This window comes from Nycticebus coucang, chromosome 12 (genome assembly GCF_027406575.1).
Source record: "Nycticebus coucang isolate mNycCou1 chromosome 12, mNycCou1.pri, whole genome shotgun sequence".
Taxonomy (NCBI): Eukaryota; Metazoa; Chordata; class Mammalia; order Primates; family Lorisidae; genus Nycticebus; species Nycticebus coucang.
In genome coordinates this window covers 80078282-80105211 of record NC_069791.1, presented here as the reverse complement: position 1 = coordinate 80105211, position 26930 = coordinate 80078282, and the positions used below count along the sequence as shown (strand labels likewise).

Genomic DNA, 26930 nt, shown 5'->3' with positions numbered 1-26930 from the left:
ACCGCAACCTCAGACTCCTAGGCTAAAGCAATTCTCTTGCCTCAGCTTCCCCAGTAGCTGGGACTACAGGTGCCCGTCACAACGCCCAGCTATATTTTTTTAGAGGCGAGGTCTCTAAAACATCCCCCTGCCTTGGCCTCCCAGAGTGCTGGGATATCGCCTGGCCCTTTTTTCTTTTTTTATTGTTTGGGATTCATTGAGGGTACAAAGAATTAGGTCACACTGATTTCGTTTGTTATGTAAAGTCTCTTATAATTGTGTCCTACCCCCAAGAGGTCTGCCCTACACCATGGACCCCTCCCCCTCCCCCTTCCTCCCACCTCCTCTCTTCCCCACCTTGCATTTGATCCTCTATTGCCTTCATATTAGAATTGAGTACATTGGGGGCGGCGCCTGTGGCTCAGTGAGTAGGACGCCGGCCCCATATGCCGAGGGTGGTGGGTTCAAAACCCAGCCCCGGCCAAACTGCAACAAAAAAATAGCCGGGCGTTGTGGTGGACGCCTGTAGTCCCAGCTGCTCGGGAGGCTGAGGCAAGAGAATCGCGTAAGCCCAAGAGTTAGAGGTTGCTGTGAGCCCTGTGACGCCACGGCACTCTGCCGAGGGCAGTACAGTGAGACTCTGTCTCTACAAAAAAAAAAAAAAAAAAAAGAATTGAGTACATTGGATTCTTCTCCATTCTTGTGATGTTATGAATTCCTAAATATTAATAAGTATGCTAACATCCTACTAGGAAATGTCCAGGATTCAGATAATTTACTTCAGAATAATCTAAATGGCTAATATAAATGAAAAGTTGCTTGGTTTCAGGGAGATACAGTTTAAAATAATAGTAGAAAACCATTTCACATCTATCTTCTTGGCCCAAATCAGCATGCTTTAGAATATCACATGTTAAAAAAAAAAAATGAAAAAAAAAGAAAGAAAGAAAATATCACGTGTTGGCATGAATATTGGGAAATGGAACAAGCCCTTTCATTGCTGCCAGAAATCTAAACTGGTACAGTCTCCTTGGAGAGTGGTCTGACAATATTAAGTCAAGTTGAAGGTAGGCCCTACTCTTCGACCTTTTACTACAGGATACTCTTGTACCTGTTTCAGTGACTTTTGTGGATGAAACAGTGGGAAGAACTGAGCTAGGCTCCTCAGTCTGGGATAATAGAACAATTACATACACAGTTTAGTTCAGCAGACTAGATCGACTTAGATCAGCTTAAACCTCAGAAACAGAATGTTAGGTCTTTTCCATCGTAAAGGGCTCTTGTGAGGACAAACATACACAGCCTGGCTTACTGCAGGTGGTGGTGGTTTGTTCCCAGGGGCTGCTGATGCATCTTTTTGTCTGGCACAGACTTTTAACACATTTTTTTGTTGTCGTTAATGTTGTAGTCTGCTCGTATTTATAAGTGTTCAGTGTATACCAGCTACTCTTCTTGGGGCTAGGGGTCAGGGCCATAGCCATAAACAAGAAAGGCAAAATCTCTACTTTCGTGGATGAATTAGGAACAGCAGATAATAAGTAGAAAAGTAATCGTACTCTTGACTGATGCTAAAGAGTGGAAAGGAAATAAAGCATGAGAGACTGAGGCCTGAGAGTGGTCAGAGAAGGCCTTCTCTGAGGAGCTGACTTTTCAGAAGAGCAAGCATACAAAAATGTTTAGGAAAAGCATCCTCAGTGGAGGTAAAAGCCTCTAGTAGGTCCTGTCCCAAAATTGCAAAAATAAAATACGTAGGAATATACTTTGCAAAAGAAGTGCAAACTTTGACAGCAGCAGACATTGTTAAAATAAAGAAAACCTAAATAAATGGAGAGGCATCCCCAGTACACAGGTTAGAAGACAACATTATAAGGTGGTAGTGTTCCCCAGACCCACAGATTCACTTTATCCCTAACAAAGTCCTAGCTGACTTCCTTGTAAAAATTGACAAGCCCATCCTATATACTTTGGCCATTGTGACTAAAGCCCACTGAGGGAGGAGGGAGAGTTAATGGCAGTGCAGTTGGAGAGGTTGGCAGGGCTCTGGGTCATGAAACCCCTTGGTCCATGATAGGGAGATGTTGCTGATCTCATCCTAGGTTTGGTGGGAAGCCTCAGGAGTATTCCAGGCAGAGGAGTGATAACATTCAGTCAGTATTCATTGAGCCTCCTCTGTGCCAGGTGCTGGGATAGCCACGAGTGATAGGGCAGTGAAGAGGACAGAATGTTAAATTAAACAAAACCTCATCTTTTCAATGGTAGGAAATGAGAGTATTCTCTGTTTCTGTCCATATTGACATGTATTTGTGTCACATTACTGACCTGCTTAGACATTTTCTTAAGTAATATGGAAGTAGTGATAATTCATTATACAATATTCAGAAGATTTGACTGCTTGAAAATGTTGAGAAAATATTTTTAGATGTTGGTGAAGTGACTGGCTTCAGGGGCAGACCCAGCCTTGCTTTATGAAAGATTTATCTTGGGGGTGGAGAGATTTTAGTGATGTGGGTGTCACAAGAAACCAGCAGTGACTGGATGTAGGTTTTTTTATTCCCCAAATGTCCCTAAGGGTCCATGTGGAAGAATTTCACAAAATATGCAGAAAACTGAAAGTTGCTTTTGAAGCTATTAGAGGTGCCTAAGGAGTCCTCCTTGCCCCTACCAGTTGACCACACTGTTGAGATGTTAAAGGACCCTCACCTCCCTCAGTGTTAGCCTGCAGGATTATGCAGGATCCCTTTTCTGGCTTCCATTTACAGCTATGACCAAGGGGCCCCATAGCCATGTGGGATGTGGGGCTCTGGTTTTCAGGCAGAAATGACCCTCTGTTTATTCCAGATGTTTGTTGCTTTCAAGACTCAGCCATCTGACGCTCTTAATTGTTCAGGATTAGTCATAAGTAGCACAGGGAAGATGTTATAGTTTATTGTTGATAAAGATGATGTAGTTTATATCCATTCAGGAGATTTAGGTGAACCCTATATATTCTACCCAGTGAAAGGAGAAAGCTTTGTGTTTATTGAAAACATTGTAGTTTCTTTCTGATCTAGAATACACGAATCTAATATAAAAATTGTTTCTATATGATTTGTATGTAAGTTGCTCTTTTCCTCATACTTATGACTTATTTTGCTGCCTTTTTATTTCTCATTTAACTTACATTTGAATTTGAGCTTTTAAAAGTATTCCCTCTGTTTAGCCGGGCGTTGTGGCGGGCGCCTGTAGTCCCAGCTACTTGGGAGGCTGAGGCAAGAGAATCGCTTAAGCCCAGGAGTTGGAGGTTGCTGTGAGCTGTGTGAGGCCACGGCACTCTACCGAGGGCCATAAAGTGAGACTGTCTCTACAAAAAAAAAAAAAAGTATTCCCTCTGTGTCTCTTCTGAACATTTTTAAAAACATGAATTGAAATTGTAACACCACACATCAAAAAAAAAAAAGTTTCAAACTGAAAGAGAATATGTATCTTTCAAGATCCTACCACTTTGAGGTAATGACAGTTAACATTAATGCTTTTCCTTCTAGCTTTTGAATGAATTTGTGGTCAGACATTTCTCAAATTCAATAAAGAGTGGTACTTACCAACTCTACTAAGGGAACAAAAATGAGAATCATCGGTTTTCTTTTGGTAAGTCAGTCCTCAATTAATCAGTTTTCTGATTAATTTCTTTTAGGTGAAGCTGTTCAGAATAATGTTTAACATCAACCCCCTGGAGAACCTGAAGGTGTACATCAGCAGTCGGCCTCCCCTGGTGGTCTTTATGATCAGTGTGAGTGCCATGGCAATAGCTTTCTTGACCCTGGGCTATTTCTTCAAAATCAAGGAGATTAAATCACCAGAAATGGCAGAGGTATAGTATATTCTAACTTCTGTCAGGCCGACTGGACCTTGAAGGGTGGGGAAACACCTTGTGGCTCTCCCAACACGTTTCTTGGGTATCACATCCCTAAGCTGTGACTTTTTTCTCCTAATTAGAAAGATTAGTATATTCAGACTTTTCCATTTTCCATCCCCTCTTGACTCACTTTATTAGGAAATACCTAGTTAGATAGATATTGTTTGGTTTAAATAGTGCTATCTGTTTGAGTTAGACTATTTCAACAATGCAACATGCATTTTGGAGAGTATATTTATAAAATGGCTGTGTCAAGAAGCTAGAGAGCTCACTTCTTTGATACTTGTATTAAATTAGCTCATTGCAATTTTAGAAAAGTGAACATTTGCTACTTTACAGCCACTTGTTATGGTGGAGTTTTATCAGCTGTAAAGATGACTTTTTACATTGGATAAGAAGGGATCCTAAAGAAATTCAAAAGCAGGATCTATTTTTAAATGGGTTTGTTGTTTTTAATCAAGGTAAACTTCAGTTATCTATAAACTTGCTTTCTAGAGTTTATGTTTTAGGAAATTTTAAAAAATTGTCAGGGCATTGATCTTTAATCCTTAATTCAGACACGTCTGAACACGTATTATGTGGATTTTAAAAGATGTGTAATGTGCATATCAGAAAACAGCCCATTTAATAAAATAATTCTTGTTAAATAGAGGTAAATGGTAATATATTCATGAATTTATTTTATATGTTAGAAATTATACAGAATTAATGATATACTGAATTTACTAGCAGATAAGGTTCCTTTTAGGACAAATTAAGTCTTTTTTTTTTTTAATTTAATTTAATTTTTTTTTTTCGAGATAGAACCTCAAGCTGTTGCCCTGGGTAGAGTGCTGTGGCATCATAGCTCACAGCAACCTCAAACTCCTGGGCTCAAGCAAGTCTCCTGTTTCCACCTTTCAAGTAGCTGGGACTACAGGTACCTGCCACAATGCCCGGCTGTTTTTTGGTTGCAGCCGTCATTGTTGTTTGGCAGCCTGGACTGGATTCGAACCTGCCAGCTCAGGTGTATGTGGCTGGCATCTTAGCTGCTTGAGCCACAGGCGCCAAGCCATTTTTTTTTTTTTTTTTGGAGACTTAATCTTACAATATTGCTTTTGGTAGAGTGCTGTGGCATCACATCTCACAGCAACCTCAAACTCTTGGGCTTAAGTGATTCTTTTGCCTCAGCCTCCTAAGTAGCTGGGACTACAGGCGCCCTCCAAAATGCTGGCTTTTTTTTTTTTTTTTTTGCAGTTTTTGGCCGGGGGGTGGGGTGGGGGTGGGGGTGGATTCGAACCCACCACCTCCGGTATATGGGGCCTGCGCCCTACTCCTTTGAGCCACAGGCACGGCACCGCCCTTCTTCTCCATTTATTTGAGGATACTTTTCTCTCTCTCTCTCTCTCTATGTATATTATATATATATATTTTTTGAGACACAGTCTCACTTTGTCGCCCTTGGTAGAGTGGTGTCATAGAATATGAGGCCAGGTGCCCTACTCCTTTGAGCCACAGGTGCCGCCCTGCCGGCTATTTTTTTTGTTGTAGTTGTCATTGTTGTTTAGCTGGCCGGGGCTGGGCTTGAACCCGCCAGCCTCAATGCTTGTGGCTGGTGCTGTAACCACTGTGCCAAGCCAACAAATTAATTCTTAACAGATTCCTTGGATGCCTTCTCTCACTCTTTTTTTCTTCTTGGGATTTTTGTTGTTGGGAGTAAGGGGTGGGGATTGGAATTGTGTTGTTGCAGCATTGTGTGTGTCTTGCCTTGGAGAGAGAAGAGTTCTCTAGTCAGTTTAATTGGGATCGTGACTTTCTCTTGGGTTGTATGGCATTCTCCATCATAGGTAATCTTAGCAGGAGGGACAGCCTTCACATGTGAGCTCTCTGACACAGTTAAAGTAATGTGTTTTAGCTATTTCTACCATGAAACCCTTTCAAAGAGTTTCTTACCAAGGGATATACCTGGTGGCTTAATTCTCCCTGCCTGAATCTTTAAAGGTTGCACAAAAAGCCTACACCCATGTTAGGGCAGAAAATGAACATACTAGTCACCAAAGCTCCTGGCATTCCCTTTCTGACTAGCTCAAGTCCATGTTGAATACTTGACCAAGGCCAGTGGTTAAGATATAGCCTAGGGGTCCTGCCTACTTTTGGTTTGTCCTCCTCTTTGTAAGCTAGCTGGTCATGTGTACATTATGTTGCCGTAGCAAAGTTTTTGCCTAGGAGGTGGAAAACCGCTAAGCTGTTAATTTTTGTATAGTAATTTATTTTGAGATAAACAAAATGGTTATTAAAATCCAAAGAGAATCTCAAAACAGTCTTACTCTTTGGAAGTATTATATGTACTCAAGTTTACACTCAAGTTGGAAAATGTTTTGAGACTATTCAAAGTGTTTTTTTCTTGATCCTGATATAAAATTGAAAAAATATGTATTACAACTTTGTGTCATTGTGATACTACAGATTGGTACTAAAGATTGGTGTTGGAAGTTTGTTAACTCTGTAGTTGGGTGATAATATGTCAACAAATTTTATTCTAGGATGTAAGTATTTTTGAAAGATCTAGTTAATGTATTTAAGCAGAATGTGTTCTAAACTAATATATTCATAAAACTCAAAGATCTTACATTGCTCAGTGTAGCGAATCTTTTTTTTTATAGTTTTTTTTTTGTAGAGACAGAGTCTCACTGTACCGCCCTTGGGTAGAGTGCCGTGGCGTCACACGGCTGACAGCAACCTCTAACTCTTGGGCTTACACGATTCTCTTGCCTCAGCCTCCTGAGCAGCAGTGTAGTGAATCTTAATAAAATGCTGAGTCTTTTTTTTTTTTTTGGAGACAGAGTCTTACTTTGTTGCCCTTGGTAGAGTGCTATGGCAACACAGCAACCTCCAGCTCTTGGGCTTAAGCCATTCTCTTGCCTCAGCCTCCCTAGCAGCTGAGCCCACGGGCACCCTCCACAATGCCTGGCTATTCCTTTGTTGCAGTTTGGCCGGAGCCAGGTTCGAACTCACCACCCTCAGTATATGGGGCCAGCGCCCTTCTCACTGAGCCATAGGTACCGCCCAAACATACTGAGTATTGCAATTAAGTTTGTGAGCTCATTCTAGAAAAAGTGCTACACATCTCATTGCTGAATATCACTACTATCATCTTTGAAGTACTCCCCTTGGGAAACTACACATTGATGCCAGTGCCTAGTCTACCCTTCAAAGCAATTTTGGCACTCTTTTTCTGGAATGGCCATCAAAGCTGTCATTGTATTACCCTTGATGTCCTGAATGTCATCAAAACATCTTCCTTTCAAGATTTCCTTTATCTGGGCGGCGCCTGTGGCTCAGTCGGTAAGGTGCCGGCCCCATATACCGAGGGTGGTGGGTTCAAACCCGGCCCCGGCCAAACTGCAACCAAAAGATTTCCTTTATCTTTGGGTAAAGAAAAAAGTAAGGGGGCCAGATCAGGTAAGTACAGGGGTGCTCTAACACAGTTATTTGTTTACTGGCTAAAACCTCCCTCACAGTGCCATGTGAGCTGGTTGCATTGTCCATGATGCAATAACTCAGCCATGAGTTATTGGCAAAAAGTTCAGGTTGTTTTTATCTGACTTTTTTTTTTTTTATTTGTTTTGTTTTGTTTTTTGTAGAGACAGAGTCTCACTTTATGGCCCTCGGTAGAGTGCTGTGGTGTCACACGGCTCACAGCAACCTCCAACTCTTGGGCTTCAGCGATTCTCTTGCCTCAGCCTCCCGAGCAGCTGGGACTACAGGCGCCTGCCACAGTGCCCAGCTATTTTTTTGTTGCAGTTTGGCCAGGGCTGGGTTTGAACCCGCCACCCTCGGCATATGGGGCTGGCGCCCTACTCACTGAGCCACAGGCGCCACCCTTATCTGACTTTTCATGCAGTCTTTTCAGCACTTCCAAATAGCAAACTTGGTTAACTGTCCAGTCAGTACAAATTCATAATGAATAATCCTTCTGATATTAAATAATCCTTCTGAGCCACCTGTGGCTCAGTGGGTAGGGCACTGGCCCAATATACTGAGGGTGGCAGGTTCAAACCCAGCCCCAGCAAAACTACAACAACAACAACAAAAATAAAATTCTATAATCATACTTTGGCTTGGTGCTTGTGGCTCAAGCAGCTAAGGCGCCAGCCACGTACACCGGAGGTGGCGGGTTCAAATCCAGCCTGGGCCCGCCAAACAACAATGACGGCTGCAACCAAAAAATAGCCAGGCGTTGTGGTGGGCACCTGTAGTCCCAGCTACTTGGGAAGTGGAGGTAGGAGAATCACTTGAGCCCAGGAGTTGGATGTTGCTGTGAGCTGTGATGTCACAGCACTCTACCCAGGGCGACAGCTTGAGGTTCTGTCTCAAAAAAAAAAGGTTAGCAATATTGTTTGGACTCTTGATTTGGACTGACAGAATTTGTCTGCAATTGACTGACTTCCATTGTGCACTTTGATGCTTTGTTTCAGGTCATAGCTACACCCATGTTTTATCACCAGTGATAACATGGCCTAAAACATTGTCATCCTGCTCCAAGAGGTCTTGACAAACTTTGACTCTCCTTTGTTTTTGTTCATCCGTGAGCTCCTTTGGGACCATTTTTACACACATCTCTCTCATGCTAAGATTTTCAGTTAAGATTTTCCTGTTTCCACTCTGGGAGGCTGAGGCGGGTGGATTGCTTGAGCTCACAAGTTAGAGACCAGACTGATCAAAAGCGAGACCCTGTCTCTACCAAAAAAATAGAAAAACTGAGGCAAGAGGCTTGCCTGAGCCCAAGAGTTGGAAGTTGCTGTGAGCTATGATGCAACGGTACTCTACCTAGGATGACAGGTTGAGACTCTGTCTCCAAAACAAAAAACAACAAAAACAAAAAAACAGATTCTCCTATTTTTCTATTGATGTTTACTTGGTCTGCTATGCTTCTCACCGTCAGCTAATGAATTTGATGCACAATTCAACGAATTTTTGCAATATTTTTGTCAGTTCTGCTCTTTATTGTCAGTCCTCACCTCTTTTCATCAGTGACTCTTTCTCTCCCCTCAGAAAAAAACACTTAATCTAAGGCTGGGCATGGTTGCTCACACTGGTCATCCTAGTACTCTGGAAGGCCAAGGTGGGCAGATTGCCCTGAGCTCACTGGTTTGAGACCAGCCTGAACAAGAGTGAGACCCCGTCTCTAAAAATAGCTGGGTGTTGTAGTGGGCGCCTATAGTCCCAGCTACTCATGAGGCTGAGGCAAGAGAATCACTTTAGCCCAAGAGTTGGAAGTTGCTGTGAGCTATGACGTCACTGTACTCTATGGAGAGTGATGAAGTGAGACTCTGTCTCAAAAAAAAAAAAAAAATGAAAAACAATTTATTTGTACACTGCTGTTTTCTTCATGGCATTATCGGCATAAACTTGGACTAACATGTCCCTGAATTTACTTCTACTCTTGCCAAGTTTAACCAGAAATTTAATGTTTGTTCTTTACTTTAAATCAAGCTCCACATTCTCACGATGGCAGACAAAACACAAAGCAACAATAGTCAAGGCCACTCAGTAAGACACCACCACACATCAACTTGAACAAAGCTCTGAGACACTGATATACTGAGGTTATGAACCCTTACCAAGTTGTTTGTACAGCTGCCAATGTAAGGGGACAGTGGCAAATTTGCAAAGTTAATTGTCAGACCTTGTATTTATGTTAGTTTAATTGGTAGGTTTTTTAACTTTAAAAGTAGTATATAAAGGTTCAAACCCGGCCTGGGCCTGCTAAACAACAATGACAACTGCAACAAAATAATAGCTGAGTGGGCATTGTGGAGGGCGCCTGTAGTCCCAGCTACCTGGGAGACTGAGGCAAGAGAATCACTTAAGTCCAAGAGTTGGAGGTTGTTGTGAGCTGTGACACTACGGCATTCTACCGAGGGCGACATAATGAGACTCTGTCTCAAAAAAAAAAAAAAAAAAAGGTAGTACTTAAAGCTATATTTTGTTTTCCTGGCCTGTGTTATATATCTGATACTCACAGGCTGTAAAAATAGTTAAAGAAAGTAACTTAAGGGCGGTGCCTGTGGCTCAGTCGGTAGGGCGCCGGCCCCACATACCAAGGGTGACGGGTTCAAACCCGGCCCCGGCCAAACTGCAACCAAAAAATAGCCAGGCGTTGTGGCGGGCGCCTGTAGTCCAGCTGCTCGGGAGGCTGAGGCAAGAGAATCGCTTAAGCCCAGAAGTTGGAGGTTGCTGTGAGCTGTGTGAGGCCACGGCACTCTACTGAGGGCCATAAAGTGAGACTCTGTCTCTACAAAATAAAAAAAAAAAAAAAAAGAAAGAAAGTAACTTAATAATAGAAAGATGTAGCCTGGATAACTCGCCCTTACTAATCAAGGGCTTTGGCTTTCACTAGCTGTTCAGCATGGACACGCATGAATGCAATGCTGAGATGGCGCAGAACTTTGATTATGATTGGTTTAGTGATTTTACTTTCACATGAGGATCCTAAGTTGTACAGAAGGCAGTGGTGAATGCGAAAAGTTTTAGGCTGTAAATCAGAGCTTAATGCCGATTCTACCTTCAGCAAGAATTGGAGAGTCTCTAATTTGCTTTGAACCTCAGTGTCTTTATGTCTGGAATATAATGTGCTGGAGTGATCTGCAAAGTTTGTTAAGTGTTAGAAAAATGTAATTTGATAGGTCCAGTTGCAGTCTTATTAAATGTCAAATACAATTAATACTAATGTTACAAAGGTAGACTCACTTGGCTGCTTGGGGATTGCTTAAATGGCATTTTTAATCAGCATAGAGTAATTGGAAGTGTATCTTGGTTGGCAACTTTTTCTAAACTAATCTTGCTTGGGAGAAAGAAGTTAAATGTAACAGACTAGGTTAGGTCCGTTTTGAAATTCACTTATGATTTAAATCATTAATATAGATATTAAGAGAAAGCTGAAAATACCTGGTTGCCCTTCCTTTTGAAATTGTTCCTGCTCTAAAGTGGCATCAAAAGTCCATGACAAGGGACAAAAAGTACCAAATGAGTATTGATATTTATAACTATTGTGTGTTCTAGAGAGAAAGAGCGACGTGTATGGAATTGATGTTTTGAGGATTATTTTAAGATAGCCTCATTTAAAAAATCATCATAACTAAATGAGTTTGGATTAATGCTTCTATTTTAAAGTCTTACATTTTTGTTCAAGCTTTCTTTCCAAGTCTGATTCTGAGGCTAGGTCATTTTCTGTAAGTGTAATATGTTGATTTTATTTTTTTTATAAGAGGAAGGGCTTTATTCCTTTTTTTTATTTATATGTTGATTTTTTTAAGAAACATTTTCTTGAATAACTTGGTTTAATCTCACAGTTTATGTAATACTTCATGCCAACAAAGAGTTCATATTTTAGATTATGAAAATGATTAGGAAAGCACATTGTTCTGCCAACACAAGCAGGTGGTGGCTGTGTTGTCATTATTTTAAATGACTGGCTCTGAATTGTAGTTTGCTGTTGTGATGTGATGTTACACTGAGAGTCATCACTGTACTCCTGCTGCGGGAGACTTTGGGACTGCTCGCACTTATTTCTTTTTATTTCACTTTACTGAAGGATTGGAATACTTTTCTGCTACGGTTTAATGATTTGGACTTCTGCGTATCAGAGAATGAAACGTTAAAGCATCTCATGAACGACACTACAACTCCAGAAAGCACAATGACCAGCGGGCAGGCCAGAGCATCCACACAGTCCCCCCAGACCCTGGAGGATTCAGGCCCAGTTAATATCTCAGTTGCAATCACCCTAACCTTGGATCCACTCAAACCCTTTGGAGGGTACTCTCGCAATGTCACTCATCTGTACTCAACCATTTTAGGGCATCAGATTGGACTCTCAGGTATGCAAGTGTTAACCATGATCTTTTCAGACTTCTCAGGCAACAACTATTACAAGGCAGACAGAGGATTAACTGTGTATAAATTTTTTACTCATCATGCTATATTTTATTTTTGTACATGTGTCTTTTGTTGAGTTTCAATCACACAAAATCAAAAAGGAACCATTTCTATGACATCTTCCCTTGGTAAAGTGCTTGGCTTTCAGTAGTCAATAAAACCTTTCAGTAAAATAAGTACAAGAAACTGAAAAAACTGTAAAGCCTATTTCTAGCCTTAATATTTACAAACACTAAATTTGTACTCAGACTTAGACTGTGCACCTGTGGTCCCAGCTACTTCAGAGGCTAAAGCAGGAGTATTGCTTTGCTTGAGCCCAGGAGTTCAAGGCTGCTGTGAGATACAATCATGCCACTGCATTCTAGCATGGGCGACACAGTGAGACCAACTCTATCTCAAAAAACAAAACAACAATAATAAATACAGTGGTGGAATGCAAGTTAGGAGAAGGATAAGAAAGCAGTGAAAGGCTGGGTGCAGTGGCTCACGCCTGTAATCCTACCATTCTTGGAGGCTGAGGCAGGTAGATTGCTTAAGCTCATGAGTTCAACACCAGCCTGAGCAAAAGTGAGACCCTGTCTCTACTAAAAATAGAAAATCTGAGGTAGAAGGATCACTTGAGCCCGAGAGTTGGAGGTTTCTGTGAGCTATGATGCCATGGCACTCAACCCAGGGCGATAGCTTGAGACTCTGTCTCAAAAATAAATAAATAAATAAATAGAAAGAAAACGGTGAAAATTGGAATAACTAAGAACATATGGGAGGCCTGGGCCTTGGAAGAATAACCTTTGGTTCTTTGGTTACCAAAAACCTTTTATTAAAGTTCTTAAAGGATGGCTGGCACAATGGATCATTTCTGTAACCCTGGCACTCGGGGAGGCCAAGGTTCCCGATTGCTTGAGGCCAGGAGTTTGGGACTAGCCTGAGCAACATAGTAAGATCCTGCCACTACAGAAAAATAGAAAACTTAGCCAGTTGGGAGTATACACCTGTAGTCCCAGCTGCCCAGGCTGAGGCAGGAGGATTGATTGAGCCCAGGAGTTTGAGGTCACAGTGAACTATGATAATGATGCCACTACACTCTGGCCTGATAGTAGTGTGAGACTCTTATTGTTTATACATTCATTCATATATACATAAATAAATATAAATATGTAAATAAATATAGTAGAACCTCAGTAGTTGACCACCTAACCAAGTTGTCTTAATTTTCATAGACTGGACACGCACCACATGTACATATTGGTACAGTTGGCCTAGTTTCTTATGTTGACCACCTCTGTATGTTGACTAGTTTTTTTTTTTTTTTGTAGAGACAGAGTCTCACTGTACCACCCTCGGGTAGAGTGCCGTAGCGTCACACGGCTCACAGCAACCTCTAACTCTTGGGCTTACGCGATTCTCTTGCCTCAGCCTCCCAAGCAGCTGGGACTACAGGCGCCCGCCACAACGCCCGGCTATTTTTTGTTGCAGTTTGGCCGGGGCTGGGTTTGAACCCGCCACCCCACTCTCTGAGCCACAGGCACCGCCGATGTTGACTAGTTTGTTACAGTCCTTTGGGTGGTCAACTTGCAGAGGTCTTACTGTAAAATAAAAACATACATACAGTATATATATCCTTGAAAGAATTTGTGAATGCTTGCTAGCCTACTACACATATTGGCTATTAGAGGTGACAATACTCCCTTGGTAGTCAAGGTATGGTTGACTTCTGGGTTTTCCATGCAGCAAGTGGACCTTTTTCTTCTGTTGTGGCATTGGACCACCTTGGCTTTAATTTAAGCTTCATCACCTGACCAGTGCCATCGGAAGTCTGTTAGACTGTCTGATTCTTAGTTTGTTCATATTTAAAAGGGAACAGCAGCAGCACATCTTTGGTCATGTTCATGGCATGGTGGCAAATTTTAAGTGAAGTAATGCATATGAAAGATGTTTGGGGCTCGGCGCCTGTGGCTCAAACGGCTAAGGTACCAACCACATACACCTGAGCTGGTGGGTTCGAATCCAGCCCGGGCCCGCCAAACAACAATGATGGCTGTAGGGCGGCGCCTGTGGCTCAGTGAGTAGGGCGCCGGCCCCATATGCTGAGGGTGGTGGGTTCAAACCCAGCCCCGGCCAAACTGCAGCAACAAAATAGCCGGGCGTTGTGGCGGGCGCCTGTAGTCCCAGCTGCTCGGGAGGCTGAGGCAAGAGAATCGCATAAGCCCAAGAGTTAGAGGTTGCTGTGAGCTGTGTGAGGCCACGGCACTCTACCCGAGGGCGGTACAGTGAGACTCTGTCTCTACAAAAAAAAAAAAAAAATGATGGCTGTAACCAAACAATAGCCGGGCTTTGTGGCAGACGCCTGTAATCCCAACTACTTGGGAGGCGAAGACAGGAGAATCACTTGAGCCCAGGAGTTGGAGGTTGCTGTGAGCTGTGCTCAAAAAAAAGAAAGATGTTTGGAAATGGTAAGAGTGCTATACAAATGCTGAAACAGTGATGACAATTCCCACAGCCCATCTTTTCAGCCCAGGCACTGCGGGAGGCTCTTCTTTAGAGTCTCCAGGCCTGGCTGAGTGGCCCCTCTCTGCCAGTTTGTGGCTCTACTAGTTGGGCAGGCTTCACTGTCCACATGAGGGCTGTTCTTCCTGAAGTCCCACTATCTGAGGTAGTAGGTGATTCCTGGGTGGGTTTGATTTCAGAATTTATTCAAATGCCAGAGACTAATAAATATATGCACTTGCCTTTATTTACCAAAAAATGATTTCTTTTTCATAGGCAGAGAAGCCCATGAAGAGATAAATATTACCTTTACCCTGCCTACGGCTTGGAGCTCAGATGACTGTGCACTTCATGGTCACTGTGAGCAGGTGGTGTTCACAACCTGTATGACCCTCACAGCGACCCTTGGTGTATTCCCTGTCACCGTGTAAGTGTTAACAGCATCCAGTAGATGTGTGTGATAAGCTGCATTTGCCATCAGGCTGACTGGGCTATGTCAGCAGGAAATTGTCAGGATGGCTCACATTGCATTTCTTTGTAGAATTATCACTACTCAGACCTCTTTAAAGCCGCAGTCCCCAACCTTTTTGGCAGCAGGGAATGGTTTCACAGAAGACAATTTTTTCATGGTGGGGGTGGTTGTAGGGGGAGTTCTGATAGGAGCTCAGGCAGTGATACAAGTGATAGAAGGATACCGTTTCATAGAAGACAATTTTTTCCAGTCTGCAGCCCATAGCTGTAAAGGATTGTTTAATTTGCAATTCTAAAGGTATAACTTCTGCATATAAATGTCAGAAAGTTAGTGGTTGGGCGGCGCCTGTGGCTCAAGGAGTAGGGCCCCAGTCCCATATGCCGGAGGTGGTGGGTTCAAACCCAGCCCCGGCCAAAAAAAACACACACACAAAAAAAAGAAAGAAAGTTAGTGCTTCAACAAGGCGATCAAAGCATCTGCTTGCCATTGGATATTCTTGGGCTGCCTTTTCCTACAGAAGTAGAACAGGAGCAACTGGGCGCAGCAAGGTTAGAAGCTGACCTTACAACCGGAGTGACTCATAGTCAAGCTTCTCAAAGATAAAGGGTTTGTTCATCTCCATTATCCAGAAAGAGTTTGTTTTAGAATCAGGAGTATAAATTGAACCTATTTTGCAGTAAACAATTGTTTCTGCAATGTTTGCTTCAGTTTTTTTAGTGGCAGTCAGTGTTACTGCTTTGCCTTTCGGGTTTTTTGTTTGTGTTTTGTTTGCCTCTCCTTTCTCTGTAAAAGAGACAGTGATTTTCTGTGTAAAAGAGGATAAATCTGTGAAATACATAAGATATATCCTAGGCTGGGCACAGTGGCTCATGCCTGTAATCCTAGCACTCTGGGAGGCGAGGTAGGTGGATTGCTTGAGCTCACGAGTTCAAGACTAGCCTGAGCAAGAGTGAAACCCCGCCTTTCCTAAAAACAGAAAAACTGAGGCAAAGGATTGCTTGAGCTCAAGAGTTGGAAGTTGCTGTGAGTTATGACACCACAGTACTCTACCGAGGGCAACAAAGTCTCAAAAAAAAAAAAAAAAAGATGCATCCTATTTAAAAGAATTCTGTGGTGAATCCTTTTTTTTATGAGAATTATCCTGGGATTTATCTGTTTTTACACCTTTGGAGGTTTGTAGGACAAGAACAGTTAAGTTAAACATGATTTGGTGTTATAATACCTGATGCAGACGGCTCGGCGCCCATAGCACAGTGGTTACAGTGCCAGCACGTACACTGAGGGTGGTGGGTTTAAACCTGGCCTGGGCCAGCTAAACAACTGCAACACAAAAATAGCTGGGCGTTGTGGCAGGTGCCTATAGTCCCAGCTACTTGGGAGGCTGAGGCAAGAGAATCACTTAAGCCCAAGAGTCGGAGGTCTGAGGTTGCTGTGAGCTGTGATGCTACGGCACTCCACTGAGGGCAACATAGTGAGACTATCTCAAAAAAAAAAAAAAAACCCATGCAGAAATTTGTATATGAAGCTTCCATTTATAACTAAAAATTTAGATAATTTGAGAACATAGGCTTAAAAGGAGTTAGGGACCTTTTGGCCATGTCATATGTGAGAGAATGTGGGTTGAATTCCTAAGGCAAAAATCCAACACCCAAATTTTTAAATGTCAGATCCCTATTTCTTTTACTGTTATGGCTTTATTTATTTTTTTTAAACATCATCAGAGACATGTATATCTCCTGTTATTTCACTTTCCACACGTGTTGCTATGTTTGGTGTTGTGCCAAGTGCTGTAGTGCTGGCAAAAGAAAATGTCTCTGGGCCAGGCATAGTGGCTCACGCCTGTAATCCTAGCACTCTCGGAGGCCGAGGCAGGTGGATTGCCCTGAGCTCACAGATTTGAGACCAGCCTGAGGCAGAGCGAGACCTTGTCTTGAAAAACAGCTGGGTGGGGTGGCACCTGTGGCTCAAGGAGTAGGGCACCGGTCCCATATGCCAGAGGTGGCGGGTTCAAACCTAGCCCCGGCCAAAAATCCAAAACAAAAAAAAAAAAAAAAAAAGAAAAACAGCTGGGTGTTGTGGCAGGTGCCTATAGTCCCCGCTACTTGGGAGGCTGAGGATTCAAGAGAATTGCTTGAGCCCAAGAGTTTGAGATTGCTCTAAGTTGTGACACCACAGCACTCTACCAAGGGCGACAAAACGAAATTCTGTCTTTGAAAAAAAAAAAAAGAAAGAAAATGTCTCTGGTCACTGAGCACGTTTCTTTCCCTCTGTTTTGCAGACAGCCACCACACTGTGCTCCTGACACATACAGCAATGCCACACTCTGGTACAAGATCTTCACAACTGCCAGAGATGCCAACACAAAATATGCTCAAGATTACAATCCTTTCTGGTGTTACAAGGGGGCCATTGGGAAAGTCTATCATGCTTTAAATCCCAAACTTACAGTTATTGTTCCAGATGTAAGTGAGAAAAATTGTTTACACGTGTGTGTGTGTGTGCACGTGCATATGTGTGTGAGAACTGTTAGCATAGGTCTTGTTTACTCCCTTGGGTTAGCTTCTGGGGTGTCCAACCTTTTGGCGTCTCTGCATATTGGAAAAAGAGTTGTCCTGGGTCACATATTAAGTACACAAACACTGGCAAAAGCTGATGAGCAAAAAATAGGTCCATGCATAATTTTCATGATATCTGGCACCACAGATAAACAAAATAGTCCTCCATGATCCCATGTGGCCTGCATGTTGGCCACACCTGGTAGACCCTGACACTCTAGATTCCAGAGAGACCAGGGGAGAATTGTAGAGGCTTGGAAAAACATGGGACTCTTTTGGTTAAGAAAAATGTTCTTTTTTTCATCTTCTGTTTGGTTCAGCAGCAGCAATTACTTATTGGGCAACTGCTGTTTGCGTAACCCATGGGGTATAAGAGATACTTGTACAGTTTTAGACTTATGCATGCAACCATAGAAGAAAATTTGGTTAGTGTCAGTATGAACAGTAGATAGTGCTGTGTGGTATTCTGAATGCTAGAAGTAAGTAGTGGAGAAGAAAGAAAAAAAAGAAGTAGTAGTAGGAGGAGGTGAGTCCATGGCTAGATATTGAGGCCTGACTAGGATTTACCTTAACACAGAGGAAAGGAGAAAACCTTCATCTAACCTAGCAGGTGATAGTCTCCCTTAGCCTGCCGCTGAGTTTGAGCCCATTTTAACAGACTGCCATAGTAGTTTGTAAAATGCCTCTGTGTTTCTTCCTGTCAGTGTTAGGTGGATTTCTCTTCTTTTTTGCCTTGTCCACTTCCCTTTTCCATAGTTCATTTATCAAGTTGAGGTAGTTAGTAGGCCAGAGGCCCACAGAAGTGAGCTGTGGGGATCAGGCTGGGTGGTGGGCAAAAGCCAGGTCCCAGAGACCCTTCATGCCAGCCAAGGCATTTGGCTTTTCTGCTTAGGCAGGGCGGTCACTACTGTGTTGGGGCTATAGACAGTTGGTAAGACAATGTGTTGGGAAGACTGGGCTGCCCCTTGATGTGTAAATGGGATGGGGCCCAACATGGATGCTGTGAGGCGTGGAGATGTGAGAAGGAACAGGAATGGAAGCATTTCTGGGTTCTCTAAAAACTGGCAGGGCCTGGGGATTGATTGCATGTGGGAGGTCAGGGACGAGTGAACGGAGATGACTACAGCATTTTGAGCCAGGGACTGAAAACGAGAGAAGTGGGGAAGAGCAGAAGGAGGGACGTGCTGCTGGGGCAGTGGTGTGCTGAGGCCTTCCTGGTTGGGGTGTACCAGGAGTTAGAAGTGCAGGCCAGGCTGTCAGCCATGGAACCTGAGGGTAATCTGAGGACATGTCTGAAGAAGAGTGGGGGTGGCAGGTTTGGACAGTGTGGGAGTGCAGAAGCCAGGGCAAAGGACAGCAGACAGCTTTAGGAAGGGGTGGGTGGTTCCCACAGAGACAGATAGCTCAGGAACACCGTGTCTCCACTTGATGCGACCCAGCTTTGGTAGTTTAGGAGACAAGAGGAGAAACCACCTCTTTCAGTTTAAGACTGAAGGTTGAAGGAAGTCTAAGGGTTGTGGATACTGTCTCCAAAACGAAGCATTAAAATCTTTCTCTAACTCAGTGCAGATATTGTTTCTGGTTTTTTTCTCTTTGTTTAGGATGACCGTTCATTAATAAATTTGCATCTCATGCACACCAGTTACTTCCTCTTCGTGATGGTGATAACCATGTTTTGCTATGCTGTTATCAAAGGCAGACCCAGCAAATTGCGTCAGAGCAATCCTGAATTTTGTCCTGAGAAGGTGAGCAGTGGATGGGGTCTAGCCTAGCATTTTGCTAGAGATCTCTGTATACAGAAAAGCCTAGTTAGTCCTTATTCCATTCATTGCAGATGGCCCCCTTCCTCCAGAGACATTGTAGTGGGGCAGGAGATTGGTTTTGAGATCCCCTCAGATACCAAAATTCATGAATGTGCTCAAATCCCTAATATAAAATGGCATAATACTTACATGTAACTTATGCACATCCTCTTGTATACTTTAAATCATTTCTAGATTATCTACAATACAATGTAAATATTTGTCATGCTGTATTTTTTAATCGTATTTTTTATTATCTTTTTTCTTTTGAGTATTTCTAATCCACAACTGGTTGAATTCCATGGATGTGGAACCTGCAGATATAGAAGACTAATTCCGGGCAGCACCTGTGGCTCAGGGAGTAGGGCGCTGGTCCCATATGCCGGAGGTGGTGGGTTCAAACCCAGCCCCGGCCAAAAACCACAAAAAAAAAAAAAAAAAAAAAAAGACTAATTCCGTCTTTTCATTAGAAGTACTCTTTACCCTCTGCCTAAATGTTGGATTTTCAGTCATATACCCAATCCTGTTAGCTGTTGAAAGGGACTGACAGTGCACTTGTTCTCAAATTCCTACAGGAGCACTAACTGACCCTGGATAGGCCACTTCTTCTCTCTTTCCACCAGCATGAGACTTCCAACAGAATGCTTGTCAGGGCTTATTTATTTATTTATTTATTTTATTTTTGAGACAGAGTCTCAGTAGAGTGCTGTGGCGTCACAGCTCACAGCAACCTCAAACTCTTGGGCTCAAGCGATTCTCTTGCCTCAGCCTCCCAAGTAGCTGGGACTATAGGCACCTGCCACAACGCCCAGCTATTTTTTGGTAGTAGTTGTCGTCGTTTGGCAGGCCTGGGCTGGGTTCGAACCCGCCAGCTCCAGTGTATGTGGCTGGTGCCCTAGCTGCTGAGCTATAGGTGCCGAACCTACTACTTATTTTATTTTTGAGAGAAGGTCTTGCTCTGTCACCCTGGCTGGAGTGTATAGTGGTGTAATCATAGCTCACTGCAGCCTTGAACTATAGATGTGTGCCACCACACCCAGCTAATTTTTTCTTTTTTTTTTTTTTTTTTTTTTTTTGAGACAGAACTTCCCTGTGTCGCCCTTGGTAGAGTGCTGCATGGTGTCATAGCTCACAGCTACTTCAAACTCTTGGGCTTAAGAGTTTCTCTTGCCTCAGCTTCCCAAGTAGCTGGGGATACAGGCGCCTGCCACAAAGCCCGGCTATTTTTTGTTGCACTTGTCGCTGTGGTTTAGCTGGCCCAGGCCATGTTCGAACCCAACACCCTTGGTGTATGTGGCTGGTACTGTAACCACTGTGCTACAGACGCTGAGCCCACCCAGCTGATTTTTTATTTATTTTTATTTTTATTTTTTTGTAGAGACAGAGTCTCACTGTACTGCCCTCAGGTAAAGTGCCGTGGCGTCACACGGCTCACAGCAACCTCTAACTCTTGGGCTTACGCGATTCTCTTGCCTCAGCCTCCCAAGCAGCTGGGACTACAGGCGCCCGCCACAACGCCCGGCTATTTTTTGTTGCAGTTTGGCCGGGGCTGGGTTTGAACCCGCCACCCTCGGCATATGGGGCCGGCGCCCTACTCACTGAGCCACAGGCGCCGCCCTTATTTTTATTTTTTTTTGTAGAGACAGAGTCTCACTTTATAGCCCTCGGTAGAGTGCCATGGCCTCACACAGCTCACAGCAACCTCCAGCTCCTGGGCTTAAGCGATTCTCTTGCCTCAGCCTCCCAAGTAGCTGGGACTACAGGCGCCCGCCACAACTCCCGGCTATTTTTTGGTTGCAGTTTGGCCGGGGCCAGGTTTGAACCCTCCACCCTCGGTATATGGGGCCGGCGCCTACCGACTGAGCCACAGGCGTCGCCCCCACCCCGCTAATTTTTAAAAATTTTTTGTAGAGATGGGTTATGCTGTGTTGCCCAGGCTGGTCTCAAACTCCTGGCTTCAAGCGATCCTCCTACATTGGCCTCTCAGGGTTCTGGGATTACAGATGTGAGTCACTGGGGTTTAAAAACAGTTAACTCTGTATCTCAGGACAGTGGTTGTACAGATTAGCTGCATCTTGTGGAAGACTTCTGGGTTTCTATTCATTTCTTCTCATGTGAGATGTTTTTCACAGAAATTTAATAACTCTCTTGCCTAATAGATGCAGGCAGTCAGTCAATATGGCTCCTTAGTCTTTGCTGAGGGGCCAGAACCTGTCACAGGTATCATTGGGGCCGAGTTACCTGGGCTTCCCTGTTTGACTGGATCACTTGTCTTTCTCTTTTCTAGGTGGCTTTGGCTGAAGCCTAATCCCACAGTTCCTTGTTTTCTGAGAGAGACTAAGAGAACCATAATCAATCATTGCCTGCTGAACTCAGCCTGGGTCTGGACACTCTGTGAATACATTATCTTGCAATGTTGGGTTATTCCAGCCAAAGACATTTCAAGTGCCTGTAACTGATTTGTACATATTTATAAAAATCTATTCAGAAATTGGTCCAATGATGCACGTGCTTTGCACCGGTTGTAGCCAGAACCCTTCAGCCTCACTTGTGGACTTGTGGACCTGGAGGGATACTTTTGTATAGTGCTAGAGAGAATTCATGGATCTTGCTGCCTTGAAGCAGGTCATGATGTTTTTACCCAGGCCACAGGCGCGTTTCATTGCTGGTGGGGTTGAGGTTTGGTTTGGTTCTTGTTTCAGCCCTCTATGTACAGAGTGTTTGACACAGTCTGCACCTTTGATATGATACTGCATTTTCAAAGCCACCAGTCCATTCCATGGATTTTATGTGTCTGTGGCTTAATAATCATAGTAACAACAATAATACCCTTTTCTCCATTTTGCTTGCAAGGAAACATACCTAGCTAAGTTTTTTTTTTTTTTTTTTTTTTGAAGAAAAAATGAAATAGTCACATTTTAATACTACTCTAGTTAGGACAGACTTGTGCTTTTATCCTGAGTAAAAAGTAAAATATTTAAAAGTCACCTACATGATAAAGATCTAAGTTTCATTTTCCACATGGATGTGAGGAACCTGGTCTTGTTTGAGTTGGCACAGAATGTTCTGTCTTTGTCCTCTTTTGCCCCTTGCTTCTCTCATAAAAGTTAAAGCAGCTTCTTCACTCAAAAGGGCTTAAAAATTAAGTAAATGGCTCTCAATTAGAGCAACAATTAGCTGTTCTAATTTCTGGAATACAGATGACGGTATAGAAGGAAAGAATGATGATTTTGGTCTAATAGTCATGAAGGGTTTCTTGTTTTTTTTAAAAAGAGAGTATATTTCCCCCTTTTTTCTTTTTGGATTTGTCTTTATGCAACTAACATATCTTCAGAAGGAAAATGGCAGTAGATAACGTACCATTATGGAAATGATGCCTCTGAAGTTTGAAGGAATGCAATTCTGATTGGCTTTTTATCAGGGAAAACGATAAGCATCGTTAAATCATCTAGTTCTTCTAGATGATCCCTTCTTTCTTCTTTCCCTTCTTTCTTATAATCCTTCATTTTAAAGAAATTGCACATTATTTTCCCCAATTTTTTCTTGTTACTCATATTCTTACTATTTTTCTTAATAACTTCTTGCCTTACTAACCTATTGTCACTAATGACTTTTTCCAGGCAGTGTTATAGCAGAAGGGGAATTAAAACCTTGAACATGCCTGTCAGCACTTCTTTTTCTTAACTCTAGGTCTGTAGTCTGTTCTAAATTAGAATTAGTTCTTGCGATCTGAAATACATTGGCCTAGAACTTTTTATCCCAGGTGTGCTTGAATGGAAAATAATTGTGGGCTTTTACTGAAAATTGTTAAAATAATCATTATAGTAACTTTATATGTTTATATTCTTTTTTTTTCTTTTAGTATATTTCAAGCACAGTAATCATACCTAACTATCTAGTCTTTTTTTTTTTTTTATATGATACAATTTGCTTACTTGATGCATGGCTAACTTGTTAATTTAGTTTTCTCTTTAGAGATGAGACCCTTATGAGACAAGATTGAGAAAGAGCCATTTGGCTTGGCCTTTAGAAACTTCAGTATCCTTAGGACCACCAGATTTTAGAGTAAGCTGCTACTGAATTAAATCTCAAGTGGAGTTATAGGAATAGATTTATAACTGACAGAGTAATATAAAATGAAAAAAGACAAGTGAAGAAAGTTTCACTGGTTTGTTCAATCCAACCTGTTGCTAAATATTAATTACCCTAGTTTTAATTATAGGGAATAGTTGGAATCTGTAGCCAGGGGAAGGAGGACACTGTTAGGCATGAGGAAAGGAAGTGCCAAAAACGCCTGGACAACATGATTTGTCCCGAGGCCAGGACGCACAACACACACTTTACAATCACCTGCATTCACACTAGCAGGTAATTCTCAGATCTTTTAGAAACACGAGTCAATCGGGTGTTTAAAGGCAGGCTGGGGAAGAGAGGTGGTCCTGGGTTGTGGATACAGAGGCCTAGTACCTGGAGAGACTTCCACTGAATCTCAGGAAGTCCAGGGGACCTTGGGCACATAGAGACCAGGTCTGATCCTCAGCTGTAGCTTGCTGGTGGACCTCAGGACTAAAAGAGTATTACAGATGGGCCCATTTGCCATCTGGAGTGACCCTGCACAGGAGCACTGGCTTGTCCTCAGGCACCTTGGACTAGAGGTCCAACAAAAGGTCAGCAACTTACTATTAAAATGGTTGTTTCAGATCATATTGATCTCTTTCCTTTTTCTTTTTGTCCTTTCGCTGTATGACTTGAATCAGTTTTGATTCTATTTGTAAGTTTTTCTCATCATTAGGAATCTGCCATTTCTGTCGCATTTTCTTTGGCAGTGTGTAGGGATTCAGCTTCCTGGTTTTTCAACCCTCCTGCAGGCACTGTGGGGTTACGAGGGCTAGTGGATCCATTTCACTTCTCTTGCTGCATGATGGTCAGTAGCTGATCTGTTACGGCATTCACTCCCAGGTTAATTTTCTGTGTTTGAAATATGTGCATATGTGCTTTACAGAATAAAACATCTGAATTTATTTGCCGTGTCTCATCTTCCTCAAGTCTGATGGGCATTTCTAAGGGAATAACATGCACAATAAGCAGTTGAAGGGTTTTTTTGTAAGCTGTTCTTTTTTCTTTTTGTAGAGACAGAGTCTCACTTTATGGCCCTCAGTAGAGTGGCATGGCATCACACAGCTCACAGCAACCTCCAACTCCTGGGCTTAAGCGATTCTCTTGCCTCAGCCTCCCGAGTAGCTGGACTACAGGCGCCTGCCACAACGCCCAGCTATTTTTTGGTTGCAGTTCAGCCAGGGCCTGGTTTGGGGCCGGCGCCCTACCAACTGAGCCACAGGCGCCGCCCAAAAATGAATTAATGGACACAGAAAGCCTCATATCTTTTTTTTTTTTTTTTTTTTTGCAGATTTTGGCCGGGGCTGGGTTTGAACCCGCCACTTCCAGCATATGGGACCGGCGCCCTATCCCTTTGAGCCACAGGCACCGCCGTAAGCTGCTCTTTTAAGGTGTCACCTATCATCAGGATGAGGAGTGGGGAGTGTCTCCTGTTAAGGTGCCCTCACCAGGCACATGGGTCTTCTCCCTGAGAGTACAAAACCTCTTATTTACCAGGTCAGCAAGTGCACAGAGCCTGACCCTAATCCTGTTCCAAGGAAGTAAGTGATAAATACAGACCAGTAGGAGCATTGACTAGACACAGGAGTTAAAGACACCCTTCTCGGTTATACCGCTGCCTTGCACGCCTGGCCAGGCCCCCAGCAGCAGCAGGCAGCCTGTTCTGCCTCTCTTGTTACAGAGCTCTGCACACTGCTTTGCTTGTGCCAGGACAGTGCATCCTCTACAGTTTATAGCAAAGGGAGAGTGTGTTCACTAATGCAAATCCTTCCCATTTCCAATGGGCAGGGTGCTGAGTCCCCTCCCTCCCTCAGCAGGTGCCAGGGCCAAGAGGTCAGTCTCCTGGCACTCCATGGGACTGGCCAGCGCTAGAGAAGTAATACTTCAGTGGGCTTCTTATTTCTACCTCCATCCCCTCCTCCTGCCTCTGCCTGTAACAGGTGGAATGCTTTGCTTGCGTTGCCCTGTGCTCTTCCCTGCTGTCTTCCCACACTTGTGTTTTATGTGTGGTGATATATCCCCATCAGAGTACAGAGTAAGCTGCAAAAAATAAGCTCACATCTCCTTTCTGTATTACACAGCCTGTGTAAAATCCAGCACATACTAAGTTCTCATGTCAAGTTAGAGATTTTGCTTTAGAACCATTTCATTTTCCTGGTGGGCTCACAGACGTGCAAGGATTACAAGAAAAGGGGAATGAATGCTCAGGCCATAGGAGCCTGTGAAGGCTAGTCCAGTCCAATTCACTGTGATTTGGGTTGCTGTCTCAAAGCAACCTATCTGCCCCTCCGTGAGAGCCCACCTTCTTTTCACCTCTGAAGACCCTCCAACTCCTTATAATTAGCTAGGTTTTGAGGATGGGTGAGTTAGAGTGGTTTGAAACCTGCAAGAATAGATGGCAGTAGATTATGCTTTGTCCAAGGGGAAAGCAGGCCTTGAGTTTTGCTTGACATTTAGCCTCTTCCAAACCCCTTTGCTCACCCCTTTGTGCCAGCCATGGGATGTAACACTGACATGTTCTAGGTGCTGGAGATACAGCAGTTCACAGACAAAAAGGCTTACCTTCTTGGCACTTACCTTCTAGTTGGGAAGATAGCTCAGAAACACCTAAATATATTTATCATCTAACGGCAGGTAGTGGTGAGGTAAAGATTCCCGGGGTGCCTCTAGACTTAAGACCCCTAGATAAAAGAGCCCACATGGAGACTTCCAAGAGAGTTCTTCGGTTCTTTCCCCCTTCCAGAAGCTCTGGTGCTTTTTACTTCTGTATTCCTTTCTAACTTATAATAAAAGTCCTATCTTACCACTGAAAAAAAAAAAAAAAAGATTCCCGGGGTGGAGAATGTTCAACATGACACCTCGGTTGGGGTGGTTGCAGAAGGCATCTTGGAAGAGGTACAATTTGAAGACATGGATGGGGGAATTGATCCAGGCTGTGCTCAGGGGCCCTGCTCTTTACTGGTGGAGACTGGGCAGTTCTCAGAACTGAAGCACAGTGCAACAGCTTGACAGGCTTAAGCCTAGGCTCTGACGCCTCCAGGATGTGGCACTTGAGCCTTGGGCCTTAGCTTCCTTGTCTGTAGAACGGATAATAGTTGCCACCATGGTGCAATGAGGATTCAGCACAGAGTTCATTGTGTGGCACACAGTGAACGTTGAGCATGAGGAAGCGGTAAGGGGAGGCGTCCCAAGCATGCAGCTAGTGGGTCATCCTTTAGCAGAGAACTAACAAAGCAAAAAATTCTCTAAGCTTTGATCCTCTGTTTTCAGTGATGCTGCCTGTGCCATGATGTCACTCCCAATGGTGTAAGAACCACCCTTGGAAAGCATGTGTATGTAATGGAAACAGATTTCGTGAAATGATAAATTGCCTTCACTACGTAGGATGTGCACTGGTATTTTTCGATTCTGGGTCTCTTCTGTTTCATTAAAATACCTCATGGGCTCAAAAAAAAAAAAAAATACCAGGCATGACCACAAAATGGATGGCATGTCCCACATAGAAGGCAGCCTGTAAGTTTCAAAAACACTGGTCTAGGAAAGATCCCTTACAGCTGGGAGAGTTACAAGTTTGAACACTAACATTGCAGCTATCAAGAATTTATTTTAGGCTTGGCGCCTGTCGCTCATTGGTTAGGGCACCAGCCACATGCACCAGGGCTGGTGGGTTTGAACCTGGCCAGGGTCTGCTAAACAACAATGACAACAAT

The 26930-nt window shown here is 43.3% G+C and overlaps 1 protein-coding gene across 3 annotated transcripts in view; it reads left to right on the top strand.

Annotated features, from left to right (window-relative positions):
• Positions 1-24125, top strand: part of TMEM248 (transmembrane protein 248) — a 39332-nt gene extending 15207 nt beyond the window's left edge. Inside the window, exons 2-7 of one of the 3 annotated variants that reach the window (XM_053555129.1) lie at positions 3650-3826; positions 11448-11733; positions 14552-14702; positions 17026-17209; positions 18904-19047; positions 21392-24125. In XM_053555129.1, the coding sequence (XP_053411104.1) occupies positions 3668-3826; positions 11448-11733; positions 14552-14702; positions 17026-17209; positions 18904-19047; positions 21392-21412 (945 nt within the window). In that variant the 5' untranslated portion in view covers positions 3650-3667 and the 3' untranslated portion in view covers positions 21413-24125. The remainder of the gene's footprint in view (positions 1-3649; positions 3827-11447; positions 11734-14551; positions 14703-17025; positions 17210-18903; positions 19048-21391) is intronic. The other 2 variants (XM_053555130.1, XM_053555131.1) reach the window with 2 other exon arrangements.
• The last annotated feature ends 2805 nt before the right edge of the window (positions 24126-26930 follow it).